This window comes from Petaurus breviceps, unplaced genomic scaffold (assembly GCF_028583685.1).
Source record: "Petaurus breviceps papuanus isolate PSGF00001 unplaced genomic scaffold, PetGlider_PUasm1.0 207, whole genome shotgun sequence".
In the NCBI taxonomy this organism is placed as follows: Eukaryota; Metazoa; Chordata; class Mammalia; order Diprotodontia; family Petauridae; genus Petaurus; species Petaurus breviceps.
Genome location: NW_027185850.1, coordinates 24,229,687 through 24,247,849, shown reverse-complemented (window position 1 = coordinate 24,247,849; position 18,163 = coordinate 24,229,687). Strand labels below are relative to the sequence as shown.

General features: G+C 49.8%; 1 protein-coding gene across 2 annotated transcripts; it reads left to right on the top strand.

The window, feature by feature from the left end:
• Positions 1-879: 879 nt before the first annotated feature.
• On the top strand, positions 880-17,529 carry LOC138164984 (transcription factor BTF3 homolog 4). 2 transcript variants are annotated; one of them, XM_069093004.1, is made up of 6 exons: positions 880-1,004; positions 7,768-7,835; positions 11,939-12,052; positions 15,729-15,930; positions 16,589-16,648; positions 17,355-17,529. In XM_069093004.1, the coding sequence occupies exons 2-6, from the start codon at positions 7,782-7,784 to the stop codon at positions 17,399-17,401; spliced, it is 477 nt and encodes a 158-aa protein (XP_068949105.1). In that variant the 5' UTR covers positions 880-1,004; positions 7,768-7,781; the 3' UTR covers positions 17,402-17,529. The 2 variants fall into 2 exon arrangements, with proteins under 2 accessions (XP_068949105.1, XP_068949106.1); XM_069093005.1 differs by lacking the exons at positions 880-1,004; positions 7,768-7,835 and adding an exon at positions 9,296-9,314.
• Positions 17,530-18,163: the final 634 nt, after the last annotated feature.

The following is an 18,163-nucleotide window of genomic DNA, read 5'->3' as shown; positions in this document are numbered from 1 at the left end:
ACAATAAGCTTGTCGGAGTCAGCTAGGTGATGCCAGTCTGGAGTCAAGAAAAATCATCTTCCCGAGTCTAAATCTGGCCTCTGACCCTTACTAGCTGAGTGACCCCGGGGCAAGTCATTTTCCTCATTTGTAAAATGAGCTGGAGAAGGAAATGGCAAACAACTCCAGTATCTTTGCCAAGAAAACCCCAAATGTGGTCACAAAGAGTGGTACAAGAATGAAAACGATGGAACTGTAAAAAGCTTGTCCCTGAAGAAAACAGAAAAAAAAAATGTACATCTGTCCCTTCTCTGCAGAGATGAGGGGCTATTGGTATAAAACATTACGTGTGTGTTCTACATAACTCATTAATACATGTTGCTTCAATTGTTTCCCCAGAGTGCAGGCTCCTTGAGGACAAGCACTGTTTCTGCACCAGCCCTAAGCACAGTAAGCGCTGCTTGAGCTGGAAAGTTGGGACATGAATGAGATGGTGGCTGCCTTGAAGCAGGCGTCTCAAAAGTGTTCTTGAATTTATTTAAAGGTCTCCGAAAACTAAACGTGTTGCTTTTACACCGCCCCACGTCCTCCGGATTCCCTCCTCTGGATTGCACAACGACAAGTGCATCTGTAACGCGCCGTATTCCCACGCACACGCCAGGGAGCTGCTCCCCAGTCCCGTGACAATGCCCCAGGAACGTCCAGGATGCCAAACAAAAACTCGCTCACTGCCCGCTCCCAGACGTCCTAGCGAGGAACACAATGTACTCCGCCGGGGACTACAGTTCCCAGTATGCACGGCGCGCCTACGAGCCCTCCGCCACCCGATTGGACGCGAGGGCTCGGCCGCCCCCCTCCAGCGGGTGCGCATGGCGATTGGCTGCACGGGGGGCCGGGAGGTGGGCCGGGTGGGATCACGTGTCCGCGCTCCCGCGGCCACCGCCTCCTTTCTCTGCCTCCTCTGCGACCGCCATCTTGCTGCCGCCGCGTGTTGCTGTCGGAGGAAGCCCCCGCCTCGGCTCCAGGTAAAGCGGTCGCTGCTGGAGCCTCGGTCCAGGCGCTCGCGGTGAGCGAGCCTTGGAGGGCGCGGCAACCCAGGTTGCCTAGGCGGAGCGGGGGCGGGCCCAGCGTCGGCCCGGGAGCCCGGCCGTTAGGGGGAGGGGGAGACTGAGGCAGGCCCTCCTCGGGTCCTCTCTGAGCCTCGGGCTCCTTCTCTGCCGAAGCAGGTGTTCCGCCGACCCGGAGGACCTGGGGGCCCTCCTGCGCCTCAGTTTCCTTCTCTATCAAGTGAGGGCCTAGGGCCCCGCGGACCCCGAATTTCCGCCAGTGCACTTGTCAAAGGAGGGAGGAGGCTGCCTCAGCCTCAGTTGGGAGCCTGGGACCCCTGGCCCCAGGGATGCACCCAGTGGAGAGGTAGGAGCCCGTGGACTTTACCCGGGCCTCAGTTTCCCCGTCTCTAAAGTGAGGGCCGGGCTCCCGGGTCCCTCCCAGCGCAGCTAGAAGGGGGTGTCCCCGGCCTCAGTTTCCCCGTCTGTAAAGTAAGGGGGCGCCTTGCCGGCTGTGCTGCGGGACTGAATGGTGCCCCAGGTCTCCTGATGGTGCAGGGGGCCTGGCCGGCCTCTTGTCCCGGTTAGCACCCGGCCAGTTTCCCCGTCTGAGAAGTGGGCCGGGCGGCTCTGCAAACCCTCGGGAGGAACAAAAGGGACCCAGAGGTTCTTCCATCGTGGCCTCCTGGAGAGAGAGCCCTGCCGGGTGGCCCTGGGCAGGTCCCATCCCATCCCATCTGGGGGCGTGGGGCAAGGTGCCGACCTGCCCTGCCAGAAACTTGCCCGGGTCCAGGCCGTGAGACGAGCAGACCGTCCCGGACTTGGGGACTGATCATAGCTCCAGCATCTGCAGAAGCTCCCCTCGTGCCAGAGGTGGCTCCATGAGGGAGCGGAGCGAGGGCCTGAACCCCTCTCCTCCAGGACACAGCAGCTCCCAGCTGGGGAGGAGTGGGAGAAGAGTTTGGGGAAGTCCAGCCTCTTTAAGAGTCTGCAGAGCTGGCGGGGGGGCCTGAGAGATTATGGCGGACCCCTCGGAGAGGGCATCCTGATTTGCATCCCACAGGTTGTACTGTGTAGGTCAGGAGTCCAGACCCGCTGGATTGCCAGCTGCATCACCCTACCTGGGGAGCTGGGGGCGGGGCAGGCGGGGACGGACTGCCTAGCTTCTTTGTGATGGACTCTAAGCAGCCTGGAATGATGGGCATTCTGACCGAGGGGATTCTTGTTTAGGGCTGGATAGGACTATGTGGCCCCTGCAGGGCTGGGGTGGTGAAGTCTGGGTCCTCTGGGCCTTGGTCCTTGGTGTGCAGGGCCTGGGACTGGGGAGGCTGCCACCGACTTGCCAGTGACCCCATGCTGTCATCAAGAGGCTGCAGTGGGCTTCTCGTAGGAGCCCTCCTCAGTGCTGTTTGAGGGGAGACTGCTGTGCCTGTGTGCAGGTCCCGGGTCCTGCCCACGCCTGAGACATTAGGTCCCTGGTTGCTCTGGAAGGCACTTCTCATTCTGACATCCGAGCCCAGACTCCCACCCTCCTTTGCTGGGGTCCAGGAGATACCTCTCCACACCCCTTCCTGTTCCTCCCTACCTTTTCTCTCTCCCCAGATAGATAGCCTTCTTGTCTCTGTAATGCCTCTTTGTTGAAGGTGGGGAAGGTATCTTCTTTGAAACTCTGTGGGATGGACTCTTGGCAGTTTGGTTCAAGAGAGGTTTTTGTGTTTGTCTTCAGCACACCAGAACTCCACCTTTACTTAACCCCTCTTCACTTTGTGGGTATCTCAAGTACCAAGACTAGCTTCATTTATGCCATGTCCATCTTCTCTAAAGCACACCTTCCTTTTGACAGTCTAGCAAGGTAGGAAAGGCCAACATTATTTCCCTGTTTTATAGCTGAAGAAACTGAGTTCCACCTCCCAGAGAGTGGAGCCAGAACCCCAAAAGTGACAGCTTCTGATGGATGGGAAGGCTGGGGGTGCTCATTCCTCCCACCAGACAACCAGCAGTGCCAGGCCCACTCAGTTTATGTAGCACCATTGCCTAGCATTACAGGTGCTGTACTCCCTCCATTTCTGTAGAGAAATTTCTCTGCCTAGAAATACTCCATTGGATTCAGCAAACAGTGATCCGCATCATGCATGGGGCCTGCCCTCATGGAGCTTGAATTCTAACATAGATGATCAGGCCCACAAATAAGTGATTGGGGAGAGTAGTAAGGACAGAATGAGGAAGAATAATAGAAAAAGTGCCCTGGGAAATAGACCCCTTGGGGGAGGGAGAGGGGGGTTCCTAATACCGAAGACTTCCGTGGAGGTGGTGGCACTTGGACCATCAAGGGAAGAATGATTTTGACAGCGTGGATGTGATTCACTGAGTGGTGTTGATCTGGAGTTGACCAAAGTAGGGGATGGATGGTTCTGGAAGGCCTCCTGGCCCAGGCTGAGGCTCTCTGTGACTAGGGAGCTTTTGGGCAACAGTGACATGGTCACACCCGTGCATGTAGAGTTGTTACGGAAGGATGGCTTGGAAAGGGAAGAAGCTGAAGGCCAGGAGACCACTGTGGGAGATGGGTGCAGTAGAACCCCAGGCAGTGGCAGGGCTGGCATTGGCATCCTGTGCCTCTAGCCAGGTTCCTTTCTCCATAAGCAGTAGGGCTCAGGTGGAGGAGTGATAAAAGTGTAAACTCTCCCTGACTTCTGGGCACATGTCTCACCTTGGGCTCCAATCAGGACTCACTTTTTTGTGCCCCGGTGGGCTGTCAGGGGCCAGAGAGGGTTTGAGAGGGAGAGTGTGAATGTGTACATGCCTAACATTTCCTCATCTGTTTGGTAACATAGAGGTGAGCTCTCTCCTCCCTAGGGTTGTAGTTGTTAAAGGGGGCCCTGCAATCACTGAGAAGTGCATGGCTTAGGAGACCAGGGCTTGTTCCATTCTGCTTCCCACACTTCATGACCTCGCTCATGAAGGTCTCAGCCTCACCTTCCTCAGCTGTGAAGTAGGGATAATGATGCCTACTTCACATAGTTGTTTTGAGAGCCAGATGAGATCATGTGTGTAAATATGTAGCAAAGTATAAAGCAGTGTGTGCATTTGAGTTGTTATCTAGTCTACCAGCTTTTAAGGGGAAGAAACCCGCTGAGGGTGTGGAAGTGACCTAGCTAAGGTCACACAGGTTAAGGTTTCTGCTTGCAAAGCTGGTGTCATTTCCACCTCATGGGGATGTGGTTGTGACATTCTTTGAGATCAAATACAAATTAGCATTAATTACGACCCCTCCCTTCCCCTTGTTATGGTTCTGTACCCAGAATCCACAGGACTGGTGACTTAATTGCATTTTATGTATTTAGGTAAAAGACAATTTAACAATATCTTGCAAACTTAAAAGGCATTTTAAAAATTGAGGAGAAATATTCATTTAATAAATATTTTCTTAAATGCCTGGCTTATTCCCACCATCCACCTCCTGTCCTCCTACACACATTCTGCTGAATGGAGCTGAAGCAAATCACCCACTGAGCCCAGTGGGGCTGCTAGGACAACAGCACATCTTTGTCTCCCACTTCTGCCCTGACTGCCCCCTCCCCTGCTGGCAGGCAGCTCTTCTGCCGGCTTCCTTAGCCTCCTTCAGGAAGCACCTGCAAGAGATCTTCTTGATGGCTTTCCTTCCCAGATTAATTTCCATTTTCCATTTACTCTATCTACATTGCATGGGTCTAGATATTTACGTGTCGGCTCCCCTATCATTAAGTGAGTTCCAGGGCTAGGGTGAGTGTGTGTGTGGGGGGGTGTCCTGCCATCCATCCATCCGTGTGTGTCCCCAGCACTCAGCATAGTTCCTAGGACATAGTTAGTGCTTCATAAATGCTTACAGACTAACTGTTCAGTACTGGGCCCTCACTGCAGCCTGGCAGTACTTTTTCTTGTCACCCAATGAGACTGTTCCTAACCTCTCTTCTCAAGACTCCCACACCATCAGCGCTTACCCTCTCAGGCTTTACTGAAAAAACAGAGCTCATCTGATGGGAGCTCCTGCTTCTCTGCATCTCACAAACCCCTTGACAGCCTCCATTTTTTACCTCAGGTATTGGTGAAGAGGTGATGCTTCTCACCAGCCTAAGCATGTCCCCTTGATTCCATCCCCTCTCCTAGATTGCCCCACTATCATCCCTTTTTTTCTCCCTAATCTTTAGTCTCTTTCTCTCTACTGGGTCCTCCCTTGCTGCCTACAAATGCATCCAAGTTTCCCCCAGACTTAACATCCTGTCATCAGACCTTAAGCTTCTCTCCAGTTACTGACCTGTGCTTGCTTCCTGCACTTATTATGTCTCACTTTCCATTGCTATCCAACTTCTTCATTATTCCACTGAAAGAGCTCCCTCCAGAACTCCTGGGCCTTCTTGGTCACCAGATACTGAGATGGTCTTGTCTTCAGGCTTCATGGCTGAAAAACACTCCTCAGAATTTCACAGTGGCTCGAGCCCAGCCCAGCGCCCCCCCCCCCATGCACAGGGATAGGCATAGGTGCATAGCTTCATACTCAGTGACCAGATGACTAGGGACTCTCCCTTCCCGTGGTGTCCTTGGTTCCTTCTCCTCCTTTGCTGGTTCATCACCCATGTCATTCCCTCTAACTATGGCCATACATACGTTCCTCGGAGCTCCGTCTTGGGGCTTAATCTCTCTCTGTAACCCCTCTCAGGTGATGACCTTGGCAGCTCTTTGGCGTTTGATACATCTCTGTGCACGTCTCCCAGATCTCAGGATCCATCCCTGTTCTCTTCTGAGCATCAGCTGGGTGTGTTGGCATCTCAGCCTCAACTTGTCCAGAACACTTTGGATTTTTCCCCTCCAAACCTGCCCTTTTCCCAAATTTCCCTGTTCTTCCAGTGTCCCCCATCCTTCCAGGCATCCAGGCCGACAAGCTCAGTAGCCTCCCAGACTTTACTCTTCATCACTGCACATATTCAGTCTTTGCCAGGCCTGGCCATTTCTGCCTCTCCATCTTCTCCCTCATCACCTCTCACCTGGACTCCAATAACCTCCTGATTGGTCTAAGCTCTCTCCCCACTTAATCTTCCACTCAGCTGCTGATTTTGTAAAGCACAGGTCTGATCATGCCACTTACCAGTACTCAATAAAATAAAAACTGCTCTATTTGGCCTTAAAACAGACCCCGCCTGCCCTTCCGACATCATGTGCACTTTACCGCTCTTAGCCAGATTGGCCTCCTCCCTGTTCACACGTGATGGGCCATCTCCTCAGCCTGTCTCAGTGCCTTGGGTGCTGGCTGTGTGTCATGCTTACAATACCCACTGTCCTCCTCTCTGCCTTTTACAATCCCTCCTTCCTGAGCCCCCAGGCCACAGGGCTGACCCTATCACCTCCCTCAGTGCATATGTTGCACCTTCCTTGATGGAGTGTAAGCTAGGGAGAGCAGGAACAATTTCACTTTCATCTCCATTCCCGGTGACTAGGACAGTGCCTGGCACCTAGTATTGTTGTAGGCAGCAGGGCCCCAAAGACAGCGCTAGTGCTGCTAGTGCTGGTCTTGGATGCTCCGATAGGGGAGTAAAGATGAGTCAGTCCAAGATCATGTGAGAAAGGAGGAGAGTCCCGGGATTCATACCTTCGTGCTGAGGCCAGTGGTTCCCAAACCCAAGGCTGACTGATTGGCTGCCCTTCTCCTTTTGTGCCTTAAAAGGTTAAAGAACAAAAGGCTGAGACTCAGCTAGAGAATGACATGTACTTTTGAAGTAACAGCGTGTTCCTCCACAGTCTATCAATAGTGTGGAGATTAGGATCAAGGAAGAAATTGTATGGAAAAGTGCTCTGGACACCAGAAAACAAGGAGCCTGTGGAGGAGGCATGAGAGGATTTTGTGGCTGTTAGAGTTCTCCCTTTAGGGAGGCTTGGGCTGCTCCCTCTCATTGATACTCATTTCATCATCTTATCTTGGACAAAGACATCCTTATTTTGTGTTCACTTCTTTTAGTTTGTGGAGATCCAGCCATTCATCACATTTGATCTCAGCTCACATGGCTTTTTGCTTGTACATGGACAGTCTGTCTGAAAAGAAGTGGGAAATAGTTTGAGGGTATGGTCTGGTTTTGAGACTTTTCTTTATTAAGGCATTTTGTAATAGGTGAGAGCTCTGCCCAAAAAATCCTTGCTTAAACACCAGTACCAACTGGTGGTGAGGATTTATTTCATCATTATTGAAGCCAAAAGAAGGGAATAATGTTTCCCTAGAGGTGTCTCAAAATTGGTGACTTTCACAGCACCTCCTTTTTGGGATCATTTTAATTTCTATCCGTTACTAAATATGATGGGCAGGAAGTTCCATCTATGGCCACTCCATTCCCTGACTCGCCCTGTCTCTCCTAGTAGATAGGCTTTGTGAGTGGCCACAGCCATAGAGTTTGTCACCAAGGATCAGCTTTCTGGACTCATCCCCAGAAGTCTCTCTCCCTTTGCCAGGCCAATTTGAGGATCTTGAGCCTCTTTCTCAAAGTCTGAGCAGCTTGGTGTAGGAGCTGTTGGAGCTGGCATCCACTGGGCCTTGTCTCCGTCTTGATGGGATGTGGGGTTGGAAGGCTTCATCCAGGAAGCTGGGCCAGGAGGACTGGTGGTCACTCAGTACAAGGTGGTGAGAACCCCAGGGGCCTGAGGCCTGCAAGGGCAGGGTTCCAGTTTTGCTAGAGCTTGTTAAGACTTTCCAGAGACTTAAAACCATCTTCTTCTTTTCTAGATCCCACCAGCAGCATGAATCAAGAGAAATTAGCCAAGCTTCAGGCTCAGGTCCGGATAGGAGGCAAGGTGAGTGTGGACTCTTATACACCAAAGCTTGTAAAGGTTGGAAGTGATGTTCCATTCCAGGGAGCAGCAGACAGGAGAGGAGGCCTTGGGGCTCATCTAGCCTAATGCATTCATGTGGCTTATAGGGAAACTGAGGTCCAGAGAGCTGAAGGGGCTTGAAGGGTGGTAAGGGAATCACAAGGATTCAAACCCCTGTCCTCTCACTCAAAAACCAGCCTTCTTTGCTTTGGTCCAACAGCAGTGCGGCAGCCATGGGACTTGGGACCATTGATCATCCCCCTTAAGCCAAAGAGCTCATGATGGCCAAGTATAGTGAGCAGACAGGCTTGTTCAAGGGATTCAACTTCCTTGGGAAAGGGCCTTGTGCTGAGAACTCCCACTGATGTTCCAGGGTCAGGCTCTCCCTCTAGTTGCTAAAGGCCTAGCCTTCCTTCCTCTGGGCCCAGTTGCTCAGGGAAAAGGCACAGTTGTCTTAATAGGACCCATTGTGATGACATCTGTTGAGAAGTCACCTGTTCAAAACAGAGCTGGGAAACTAGAGATAAGCAGCTGATTGAGTAGCAACTCTTCCATTGGGCATTTAAAGCTCTTCTCACATTGTCCGCTTGCTTCTGGTTCCCTCCCACTTCGGTGCTTTTGCCCATACCTGGCTTGCTCTCACCTCTGCCTTTGGGAGTTCCTAGTCTTCAGAGTTCAGCCCAAGCAGCACCTTCTATAGGACCCCTTGCCCCCATTGGAATGTAATGAGAGTAGAGATTTTTCCATTATGTCCTTCTAGAACACAATAGGCATTTAATGATAGGGACTAATTAATCACTTTGTGCTGGGAGGGCCCTTAGGGATCATTTAGCCAAACACCTTCATTTTACTGATTCAGAGAAAAGTATCTTAGTCTATCTAGGTCAGACACCTACTAAGTGTCTGAGCCAAGTTAGAACCTGGGGCAGATTCAGATGTCACAGTTCATCGGTCAGTCTGTTGGTCTTTATGAAATGCCTTCGGGTTCCAGGGTCTGGGAGTTAAGCCCCGGGGGTGACAAGTTACAAGGAATGAAAAGTTCAGCATGACAACTAAGCCAGTGCACTTGAATCTTTGAGATCCCTTTGCCTGGCCTCGGCAGCCAGCCGGCACTTATTGATTGCTTATTACAGTGGGTTACTTCTTCAGGGAGCTTGCCCTCTGATGGGGGAGCCAGCTGTGTTGGCCTAAGCAGGAGGAAGAGGAAGGGAAGCTCAGAGAGAAGGTACCATTGTCTCCCGGGGCAGTGGGGGGAGCTCCTGCACAAATTAGCTGGGGTTTGGGTTTGTGTCTGAGGAGAGAGAGGGAGGCAGGCTCGGGAGCCTGAGAAGTCACCGTCTTATGGTTCTCTGGCCCCCAGCAGGTGAGAAGCCCCCAGTGAGGAGGTGAAGAAGGAGAAATCAGAAATGGGCCGATTAACAGCAGCAACAACAGTAATAATACTCAAAGGAGAGGGGGCAGGTGAGAGCTGGGTCAGGAGGAGCCTCAGATCAAAACATCCTAGAGTAATTGATGTTCACACAGTAATTCCAGGTACTCAAGAAGAGATTAATTAGCTGGGGCCGGCTAGGTGGCGAAGTGAATAGAGTACTGACCCTGGAGTCAGGAGGACCTGAGTGCAAATCCGGCCTCAGACACTTAACTAGCCATGGGCAAATCACTCAACCCCAATTGTCCTCCAAAAAGCAAAAAAAAAAAAAAAAAAATCAATTAGGCTTCCTGTTCTCCATTTGAGAAGGCAGAGGCACATGTAAAATATCTGAGAGATTTCTCTGAAAAGAATGGAAAGAAATGTCCAAGCTGAAGGACTGATCCTTTAGGCAGCTAGCATTTATCAATGGCCTGCTTTGTGCCAGGTCCTAGACAGCCAGAAGCCAGCCGTGACCTTGTGCCTAAGCTCAAGGAGCTGCCCTGCCCCCCACCTTGCCCCCTCAGCTGGCCAAGGAAAAGCAAGACCAGGGGATCCTCCTACCTGGTCAACTCAAGTGGCTTCCTATTGCCTCTAGACTCCAATCTAAGCTTCAAAGTCCTTCCCACCTTGGCACCAGCCTCCATGAACATTACTTCCTCCAGCACTCTGGCGTCCAGCCAAGTTGGCCTCTCTGTTCCTACCCCAGGACACGCTGAGCTTTTGTATTGGCCATCCCACCCTTCTGGGGTGCGTTCCCACCTTCCATCAGGCACCTCCCTCGGTGCAAAGCCTTTCCTGATTCTCCCCAGCTGCCTTATACATATTTGTATCTACCCACTTTATATTTATGCCAAATATATTTATAGATGTCCTTGTTCGTTGTGAGTAGGGATTATTTCCCTTTCTTCTGCTTGTATCCCTAGCATAGGGCCTGGCACACAGTGGAACTTAATCAATGCTTGTTAGTTGATTGATCCTGCAAAAACAATCCTGTGAAATATCCAGTGAGGTGTTTCTCAGTCTGCTCTCCCAACTGTTGGTTCACCCATCCTATTTTTCTGAGGCCATTCCAAGCCATGACACTCTAATGTGCTGTATTCCTTCCATATCTAACAGCTAGGGAGGGCTACTCCTTGTGATACTATAATCACAAAAGACAATCTATAGTTGATTTATAATCAAAATGTACATGATGTGGGACAGAAGACATATAGATGCTATGGGAGGGAGCCAGGTCTCCCCTCAAACTGGAGAGCTGGTTGTTCAATTTTCCATGTGAAATTTCCCTCAGAAATTAGCAGAGGCTATGAATAAGGGCTTAATTTATTATTCTGTTGATTTATCTAGACTTCCGAAAGTGAAGGAGAAAATATTAATAGTAATGCCATGTTAAACTGAAAAGTGTGTTGCTGGGTGTTTAGCATTGACCAGCACATCACTGACAGGGAAGCCCTTCAGAGGATAACATGGGCAGTCATTTTTCTAGGGCCTTAATAGAGTGCTGGACCTGGGGTCAGGAAGACCTGAATTCAAATCCAGACCCAGACACTTAGTAGCCATGTGACCCTGGGCAAGTCACCCTGTTTGCCTCACTTTTCTCATCTGTAAAAGGAGTTGGAGAAAGGAATGGGAGCCTCTGAGCAGCTTTCCGAGGTGCTACAGCTGGTGTCATCAGCTATACTGTAAACTCGCACTTTAATGATGCCGAGCATGAGAGGGGCCTGCCACCGGTGAAGAGACCTGACTGTATCTACTGGTGGTCAGGCTCCTGCTCTTTTAGCAGAAAGAGCTTCACTACACCCATCTCCAGTCATCTGCAAGGGGATTCTGCCTTTGGTCTCAAGGCACCGAGACTTTGCTCCAGGGACCTCTGGCCTTTTGCTGTTAGTTGGATTTGAGTTACATTATTGATTAGGTCACCTATTTTGGTCTAGCCTGGGACTCTAAACATACATGACTGTCCCAGTAGGGTCCTGGAAATCCATGGCTGCAGTTCCGCCTGTTAAATTGGGAGCAGTCTAATATGGATTCCCTTGATAATGTGACCCAGTAAAATGTAGGCTTTTCATTTGTTACTTAGTTGTTTTACATGGACTTCTAGTGATGTATTAATGTATGTGACTTGACTGGCCCCCAGACTCTGAAATTCTGTGGTGTTTTTAAGAAAGGTTTTAGCTGTAGTGTAAGTATGAAGGTGCTTATGGGACAGGAATGTAGGGAAAAGAATCCCACTTGAAGTAAGTAGGGAGCAGTCTAGGAACTAGAGCCTGTCCTCAAGGCTTGGATGGTGGCCATCTGCTGTTGAAGGAACCACCTACCTTGGTGGTATCAGAGAGCCATTGGAGTAATGGCTTTTGAGTCCTCTGGTTTCTAGAACTTGCTTATTTTGTTTAAGATGGCATTGGATTGAGCAGACATTGCTTGTAATGTTTTCAGATTATCAAGTTAACCATGAAGCACAGATGTTGAAATGGTACCATTTGACCGTTGGATAAGGTGTTGAATAACTAAACTCTTGAGAACAGGCCCCTACTGTTTGTTGTGTGTGGCCTCCTGAGCCCTTCACTAAACATGAGAGTCACCAACGTCCTTTGTGGGATCTGGTGAGATGATGTGAATGTGGGAATGTGGGACTCTGCTGACTAAGGCTTTTCCCATTGTCTGCCTCTCTTAGGGCACAGCGCGCAGAAAGAAGAAGGTGGTACATAGAACGGCCACAGCAGATGACAAGAAACTTCAGAGTTCTCTCAAAAAATTGGCTGTGAATAATATTGCTGGTATTGAAGAGGTGAGGTCACTAGGCTCCAATGTCAAAAGTTGCTTTGACTTTTGAATGAAAAAAAAATCAGCCCAAAGTTCTTGGTCTTTTTCAAGAACTTCGGACTGCTGGGTGGGAGGTCATTTTTCATATGACTAACATTGGTGTGGTTACACATGGTCACAGCAGACTTTCCTGAAGCCTGGCCTCACATACAGATTTAATTGTACTATATTAAGACTCTCAAACCACCATTGGTGAAAATGGCCCAAATGTAGGTAACTTGTTCACTTACTGAAATGATTAAGGCATGGATAAAGACCATGGAAGATTTTCCCAAACAAGTTCTCACCTTTTCTTTTCCCTCAAGAAGCTATTTCTAGAGCTTGTGTTGATGGTAGGCAGGGTTTCACAAGGCCCTGGAGTGAACAGGCTTGCTCACATGTGCACACATTCACAGTGCCTCTCTGAGAGTCCTTCTTCATAGACTCAGTTGGTCTTGAGTTGACTGGCTCTTTGGCTTTAAACCATAGACTTGATTTACTTCTCTGCATATTTTCTAGAATCTAGAGTCACTGATGTTCTTGTTAACTTGAAAGCAGCTGTCCCCTTGTGGGGTCTGCCTTAATCTGCCTGCCCATGCCACATCCTCGCCCTCCTAGGTTCTGGAGAAAGTGGCCTGGCCTTCCCTTGGTGCAGTGCTGCCCTGGCTCTTCTTTGAGGCCCTGAGGAGCATCGTGGCCACAGTGAAGATCTCCCTAAGCAAGGATCACTGGGCCCAGCCAGTCTAGGGTGCTCTGGCTGGCACACATACCCTGTGTTCTAGTTCTCTCATCAGGCTACAGACTGCAAGCTTCATAGGGCAGTGGATGCCTTGACTTATCTCATTTGCATCCTCCCCCTAGGACCTCACACTGTGCTCTGTACAGAGTTAGTTCTGAGTAGTTGTTTGTTGGGTTAAAACTCTCTTATTTGGAACTTGGAGTACATTTTTGCATAGAAACAGTATATAAATCAATGGAAATTCCTAGGCCAACCTAAATTCCAGTTCAGCCCACAGTGTGCCCTAAGTGTTCTTTCTGAAGGCCTCCTGTTTGGCTCATCTTGGTGGGTCTTAAGGATTCTTTCAGGAGATCATGAATTCTGGCTGGCCTTGCCACCCCATTGGAAGGGTTTTGAAGCTGGACCCTACTGCCCCCAAGCCAGCCTAGCTGAGCTCATCCCCAGGCTGGCCTCAGGGTGGAGGATTTTTCAGTGACTCTATCCAAGACCATCTGTCTAGCTGTGGAGGGGTTGTGTGATCATCCTTGTGGGATGGCTGGCATTTCTTCCTTGAAGTATCACAGGGGATTACTGAAGTTAAGTGCTATATGGTCTTCTGATGCTACACCCATTTTTCCCCATGGAAAAAATTACTCATAGTTGCAGCTCAGCCATGCCAGCACATCCTGGTGAATGGTGTACATGCCTGGTAGGAGCCCCCGTGGCCTGGGCCAGGGTCTGTAGGGACAGGGCCTTCCTTCATCTCAGAGCCGTGGCACCTAAATGAGTGGCGTTCTCCCTCTCCCCAACCGGGCAAGATGAGAAGTGGGAGTCAGGGATAGCTGGGGGGGGTCCTGAGCAGTGTGGCCTCCAGCCTAGCATCTGTCAAGTCACAGACGGTGAAATCCTGCTATGTGCCAACCTATGTCCACAGAAAGGACAGCAGTAGTGAGGAGAACTCTGAAGGATGTGGGGGGCGGGGATTCTTCCTCCAGCAGCCAGTGGGCGGCAGATCAGGAGTCCTGGCCGGGGACAGCCTGAGCCCTTTGTCCCTCTGCCAAAATGGGATGAGCCGTCACGTGTGATTTAAGTCATTATGAACATGTTCCTTCTGGCGGCTTGGCCACGTGTGCAGGGAGTCAGGGAGATGTTATATTAAGACATGGGGGAGACTCGCCCTTGAGATGGTGCTATAAGGAAGAGCAGTCATGTTTAGAACATGTATCCTTTTGACAGTTGTGGTATTTTGAAGAGTTCTAGCTTTGGGAGTCTAGGAGCCTTGGATTCAAATCCTGCCCAGACATTTGGTAGCTGTGTGACCTTCCTTGTGCAGGTCCGTAGCATCTGCTCCCTTTTTCCTATCTGTAGAATGAGAGTATTGGGCTTGATGAACATTAAGGCCCCTTCTAGCTCTAAACTCTTGATGGGCATTATTTTGGGTGTCCCAAGAGGCTTCAGTAGGGAGTGGGTGTTGCTGGTACAGCTGAGCTGCAACTCTCAGTAATTTATGACAGATGCTACAAAGCTTGGAGGAAATGTTAGTGAGCATTCACTAGCATTGTAAGCCTCAGAGCCCCTCTCTCAGCCTCGGTTTCTTAACTTCTAACCTGAAGGGTTACAGGGAGGTGGCAATCATGAGAAAGACCTGGTGGTTTTAATGGACCACCAATTCAGTCATTGGCTCTGTTAATAGGGTGAGCACACAGTGTGTCCAAGTGAAGGATATGGGGGGGAGAATGGCAGCTGGGTGGCTCTGAATAGAGCACCAGCCCTGGAGTCAGGAGGTCCTGTGTTCAAATCTGGCCTCAGACACTTAACACAAAAACTAGCCGTGTGACCTTGGGCAAGTCACTTAACCCCAATTGCCCTACCTTCCCCCCTCCAAAAATAAAAACAATGCTGGAAAAAAAAAGTGAAGGATATGAAAGGATGGCTCTGCTCTGCCCTCTCCTGGTCAGTGAGCTTTTATTAGGAGTCTACTGTGTACCAGTCATTGGGCCAGGCACTAAGGGTAGGTACAAAGACAAAAATGAATTAAATCATCCAGAGACTTCCCTGATCGACTTCATCATATAGACACACAGAAAGATGTACAAAATCAAACTGAGGTGGTTCTTTGGGGAAAGAACAGAACAAAGGAATGAGGAAAGGCTTCCCCTAGACCATGGCACTTGGATGGGCTTTCAAAGAAACCAGGGCTTAAGAGATAGTGGTTCTGTGGGTGGTGAGAAAGGGCTGGAGAACAGATATGGAGATAGAAACTGCCATCTTTGGCAGCTGGTTGGACACCTGGAGTAGAGGAGACTGTTTTGGAGTTTGTGTGTCCTTGACCAGGTTTGGCTTGGGAGGAATGCAAATGAGTTCTGTTCGAGAGGCCCACTGGGCAGTTGGTGATGTGTCCACGCAGAAACGGGGCCAGGACTGGCAGTGAGTTTTGGCTCTGCAGTTTTCCTGCTCTGGTTGGAGGTTCACTGGCCTTCTCTCCCGTGTGGTGATCCCCCTCTGAAGTATGGAAAGAGTTGCGACTTTAGGAGCCTGCAGTCCATGTACTAGTGGGATAATTACTTTTTTTTTTTTTTAAGCAATCAGGGTTAACTTGCTCAAGGTTACACGGCCAGTTATTACACAGACACAGTGTAGTGCTGAGTGTCTGAGCCTGGGATTTGATCTCCAGGTCGTCCCAACACTGGAGCCGGTGCTCTTACTCGCTGAGCCACCTGGCCGCCCCTAAGCAATTGGGGTTAAGTAACTTGCTCAAGGTTATAAGGCCAGGTGTTTCTGGGTGGGTGCTAAGTGGCTGAGCCCAGGATTCGATCTCCAGGTCGTTCTGACACTGAAGCCGGTGCTCTTACTCGCTGTGCTACCTGGCCGCCCCTGGGATAATTACTTTTTGAAAAGGTGGTGAGACACTTGTGAACCTTCTGTGTGTCTTGTGTTCAAACAGGTGAACATGATTAAAGATGATGGGACGGTTATTCATTTCAACAATCCCAAAGTCCAGGCTTCCCTCTCCGCCAACACCTTTGCAATCACTGGCCATGCAGAAGCCAAGCCAATCACAGAAATGCTTCCTGGAATATTAAGCCAGCTTGGCGCTGACAGCTTAACGAGTCTTAGAAAGTTAGCTGAACAGTTCCCAAGGCAAGGTAGGTATCTGGATTCAGGGCCTTCTGCCTCTCCGCTAGCACCCCACAGCCCACAGGTGAAGGGATTTTACTTTGTGTCTTTCATGGGAAACCACTTCACTCAGTTAGGAAGGATTTGTTGGTGATACAGCATGCACAGAATGAGTGAATTTTTATTGACTGAGAGTAACACTCTCAGAGTAAGAGGCTATGTGAAAGCCATGGAGGGATGGTCTTTGGGTCCTTTGAGGCCCTCAGGTTCTGGGATTGGGTGATCTCTATGAGCTTCTCCCTAGGCCCTTGTTGATCCGGGCTGTGTGCGACAGGAAGTCCTTGTCTTCCGACCTCATCTGATTGATTGAATTTGGGGGTGTATTTGAAACTTGGCTTTGCTGTGAAGCTGTCACAGACCTAGGGCTGAAGTGACCTCCAAGCTTGGCAGATGAGGAAACGAGAGGCGCTATTTGAACTGCTCTGTGTCTGATTTAGGGTGAAGGCTCTCTTGATGTTGTCAGCCCCAAATCTGCAGTAATAAGATTGACAGGATTTCCTTTTCCTGTTCAGATTCCTGTAAATGTTCAGATTCGTTTAGAGAGGAGGGAACTGTGAGAGAGAGAGGTTTGGTTTGTTTTAAAACACTTATAGTTGGTGGCTTCAGTGTTTTCAACGTTCTTTTCAGTGTTGGATAGCAAAACCCCCAAACCCGAAGACATTGACGAAGAGGATGATGACGTGCCAGGTGGGTCTAAAGACTGCTCCTGTCTTTGGCTTTGGCGTTTGTGCCTTCAGCTTGATCGGTGTGTTTGACTCCTGCCATCCAGGCTGGGGACTGCCCTAAGGCCGCCTCTGTTCTCCCTGCACACTTGGGGTTCTGCGTGGCCCCCGGCAGTGTGCTTCCCTCAGGGCCAGCTCAGGAGAGGCCTGCCAAGCCCAGTGATGGGTGGATTGTTATCTGTCTTCAAAGACCTAACACAGTGAAGGTTGGAGCTGTCTACCAACTGATAAGATTTCAGCCCCCCTATTTCATGAAGCGGACCACGAAGAGGATGTCAGTCCGTTTACAGGAAAAGTATTCATCCGTGCCAATAAAACCCCAGTCATTGAGGTTTAATAGAAAAAGAATGAAGTTTACTTTGATATTTTGTCCTAGAAAACTTGATTCAAATATCCAAATACACACAGCACCAGATTTCCCATAAGAACTCCAAGTCAGAGATGGCCTGTGCTGGCTGCCTGCATTGGCTCCGACAGTAGCTGGCATTCTTGCAGGGCAATAAAATGGGAGTTGCACTGATTGGTGCCTAGGTCCCATCTCCCTGCACACCTCCCCAGGGAGGGCCGGGTGAGAGGCCCAGCCTAGTGGTGTTGTGGCCGTGTTGCCATCACCGTGGCGGCAGAGAAGAAACCTCATGCCATTGACCATTCATTTCTCTGCTTTTCTTCAGATCTCGTAGAAAATTTTGACGAAGCATCAAAGAATGAAGCCAACTAGAGTGTGTGGTGATTCTTGGCGGCCGGCATGGACTAGGTTGGAGCAAGGAGCAGGCGGCTCCCGAGCTGTACAGTGGCAGAGAATGTCACCTGTTAATAGTTCAGTAATATAAATATTTTGTATATTAACGATGCTGTTTGTTCAGCATTTTTCTGTCAGTTGATTTTGCATTTTGCACTTCTCCCAGGATCTACTCTTTTGGTCAAAATACGAAGTATTGGTGCAGCTTTGAGGGTTTTTGTGTGTTTGCGCGTGCGTTCTATGTGGGTGTATGAGTGTGTGGGGGTGTGTATGTACAGTGGAGAGCAAATTGGGTAACGGTTCTATTGACCCCCCTGCCCCCAGTAGAAAATAAAACAAATCTTTAAGTCTCTTTCTTTTTATCTTTGCCCAATAGTGCACAGAAATAGTGAGAAGTGAGTGTCTTGTCTGTATTTCAAGGACTCAAGACATCAGAACATTAAAGAATGGGTTTCAATTTGCTTTGCTAACTATTGTATTTGCCAATACTTTTCTGTGTTTAAAATATCTTTCTGAAAGCTGGGGGACAGGCTTCCTGCCAGGGCACGGGCTAGGGGACGCCTTAGGCCTTGCAGCCTTTGACTCCATGGTCAGACCTAGAAGGGTTTCTCTCTCCATTCCTTTGTTCCTAGATGTTTCTTTGCCCCCTTTTGTCTTAGAATGCGTTGATCAGCCTTTGCTAGCGCTCCTCTTCACCTCTCGTTTAGACCAAGAAGGATGTTCTCCATCTAGGGTTGTGTG

Bases quoted from the DNA above. Each gene is read 5' to 3' on its own strand.
- LOC138164984 (XM_069093004.1), top strand. From the start codon at position 7,782: ATGAATCAAGAGAAATTAGCCAAGCTTCAGGCTCAGGTCCGGATAGGA. The intron at 7,836-11,938 runs GTGAGTGTGGAC...TGCCTCTCTTAG, and splicing joins AGGTCCGGATAGGAGGCAAG to GGCACAGCGCGCAGAAAGAA. The intron at 15,931-16,588 runs GTAGGTATCTGG...CGTTCTTTTCAG, and splicing joins TGAACAGTTCCCAAGGCAAG to TGTTGGATAGCAAAACCCCC.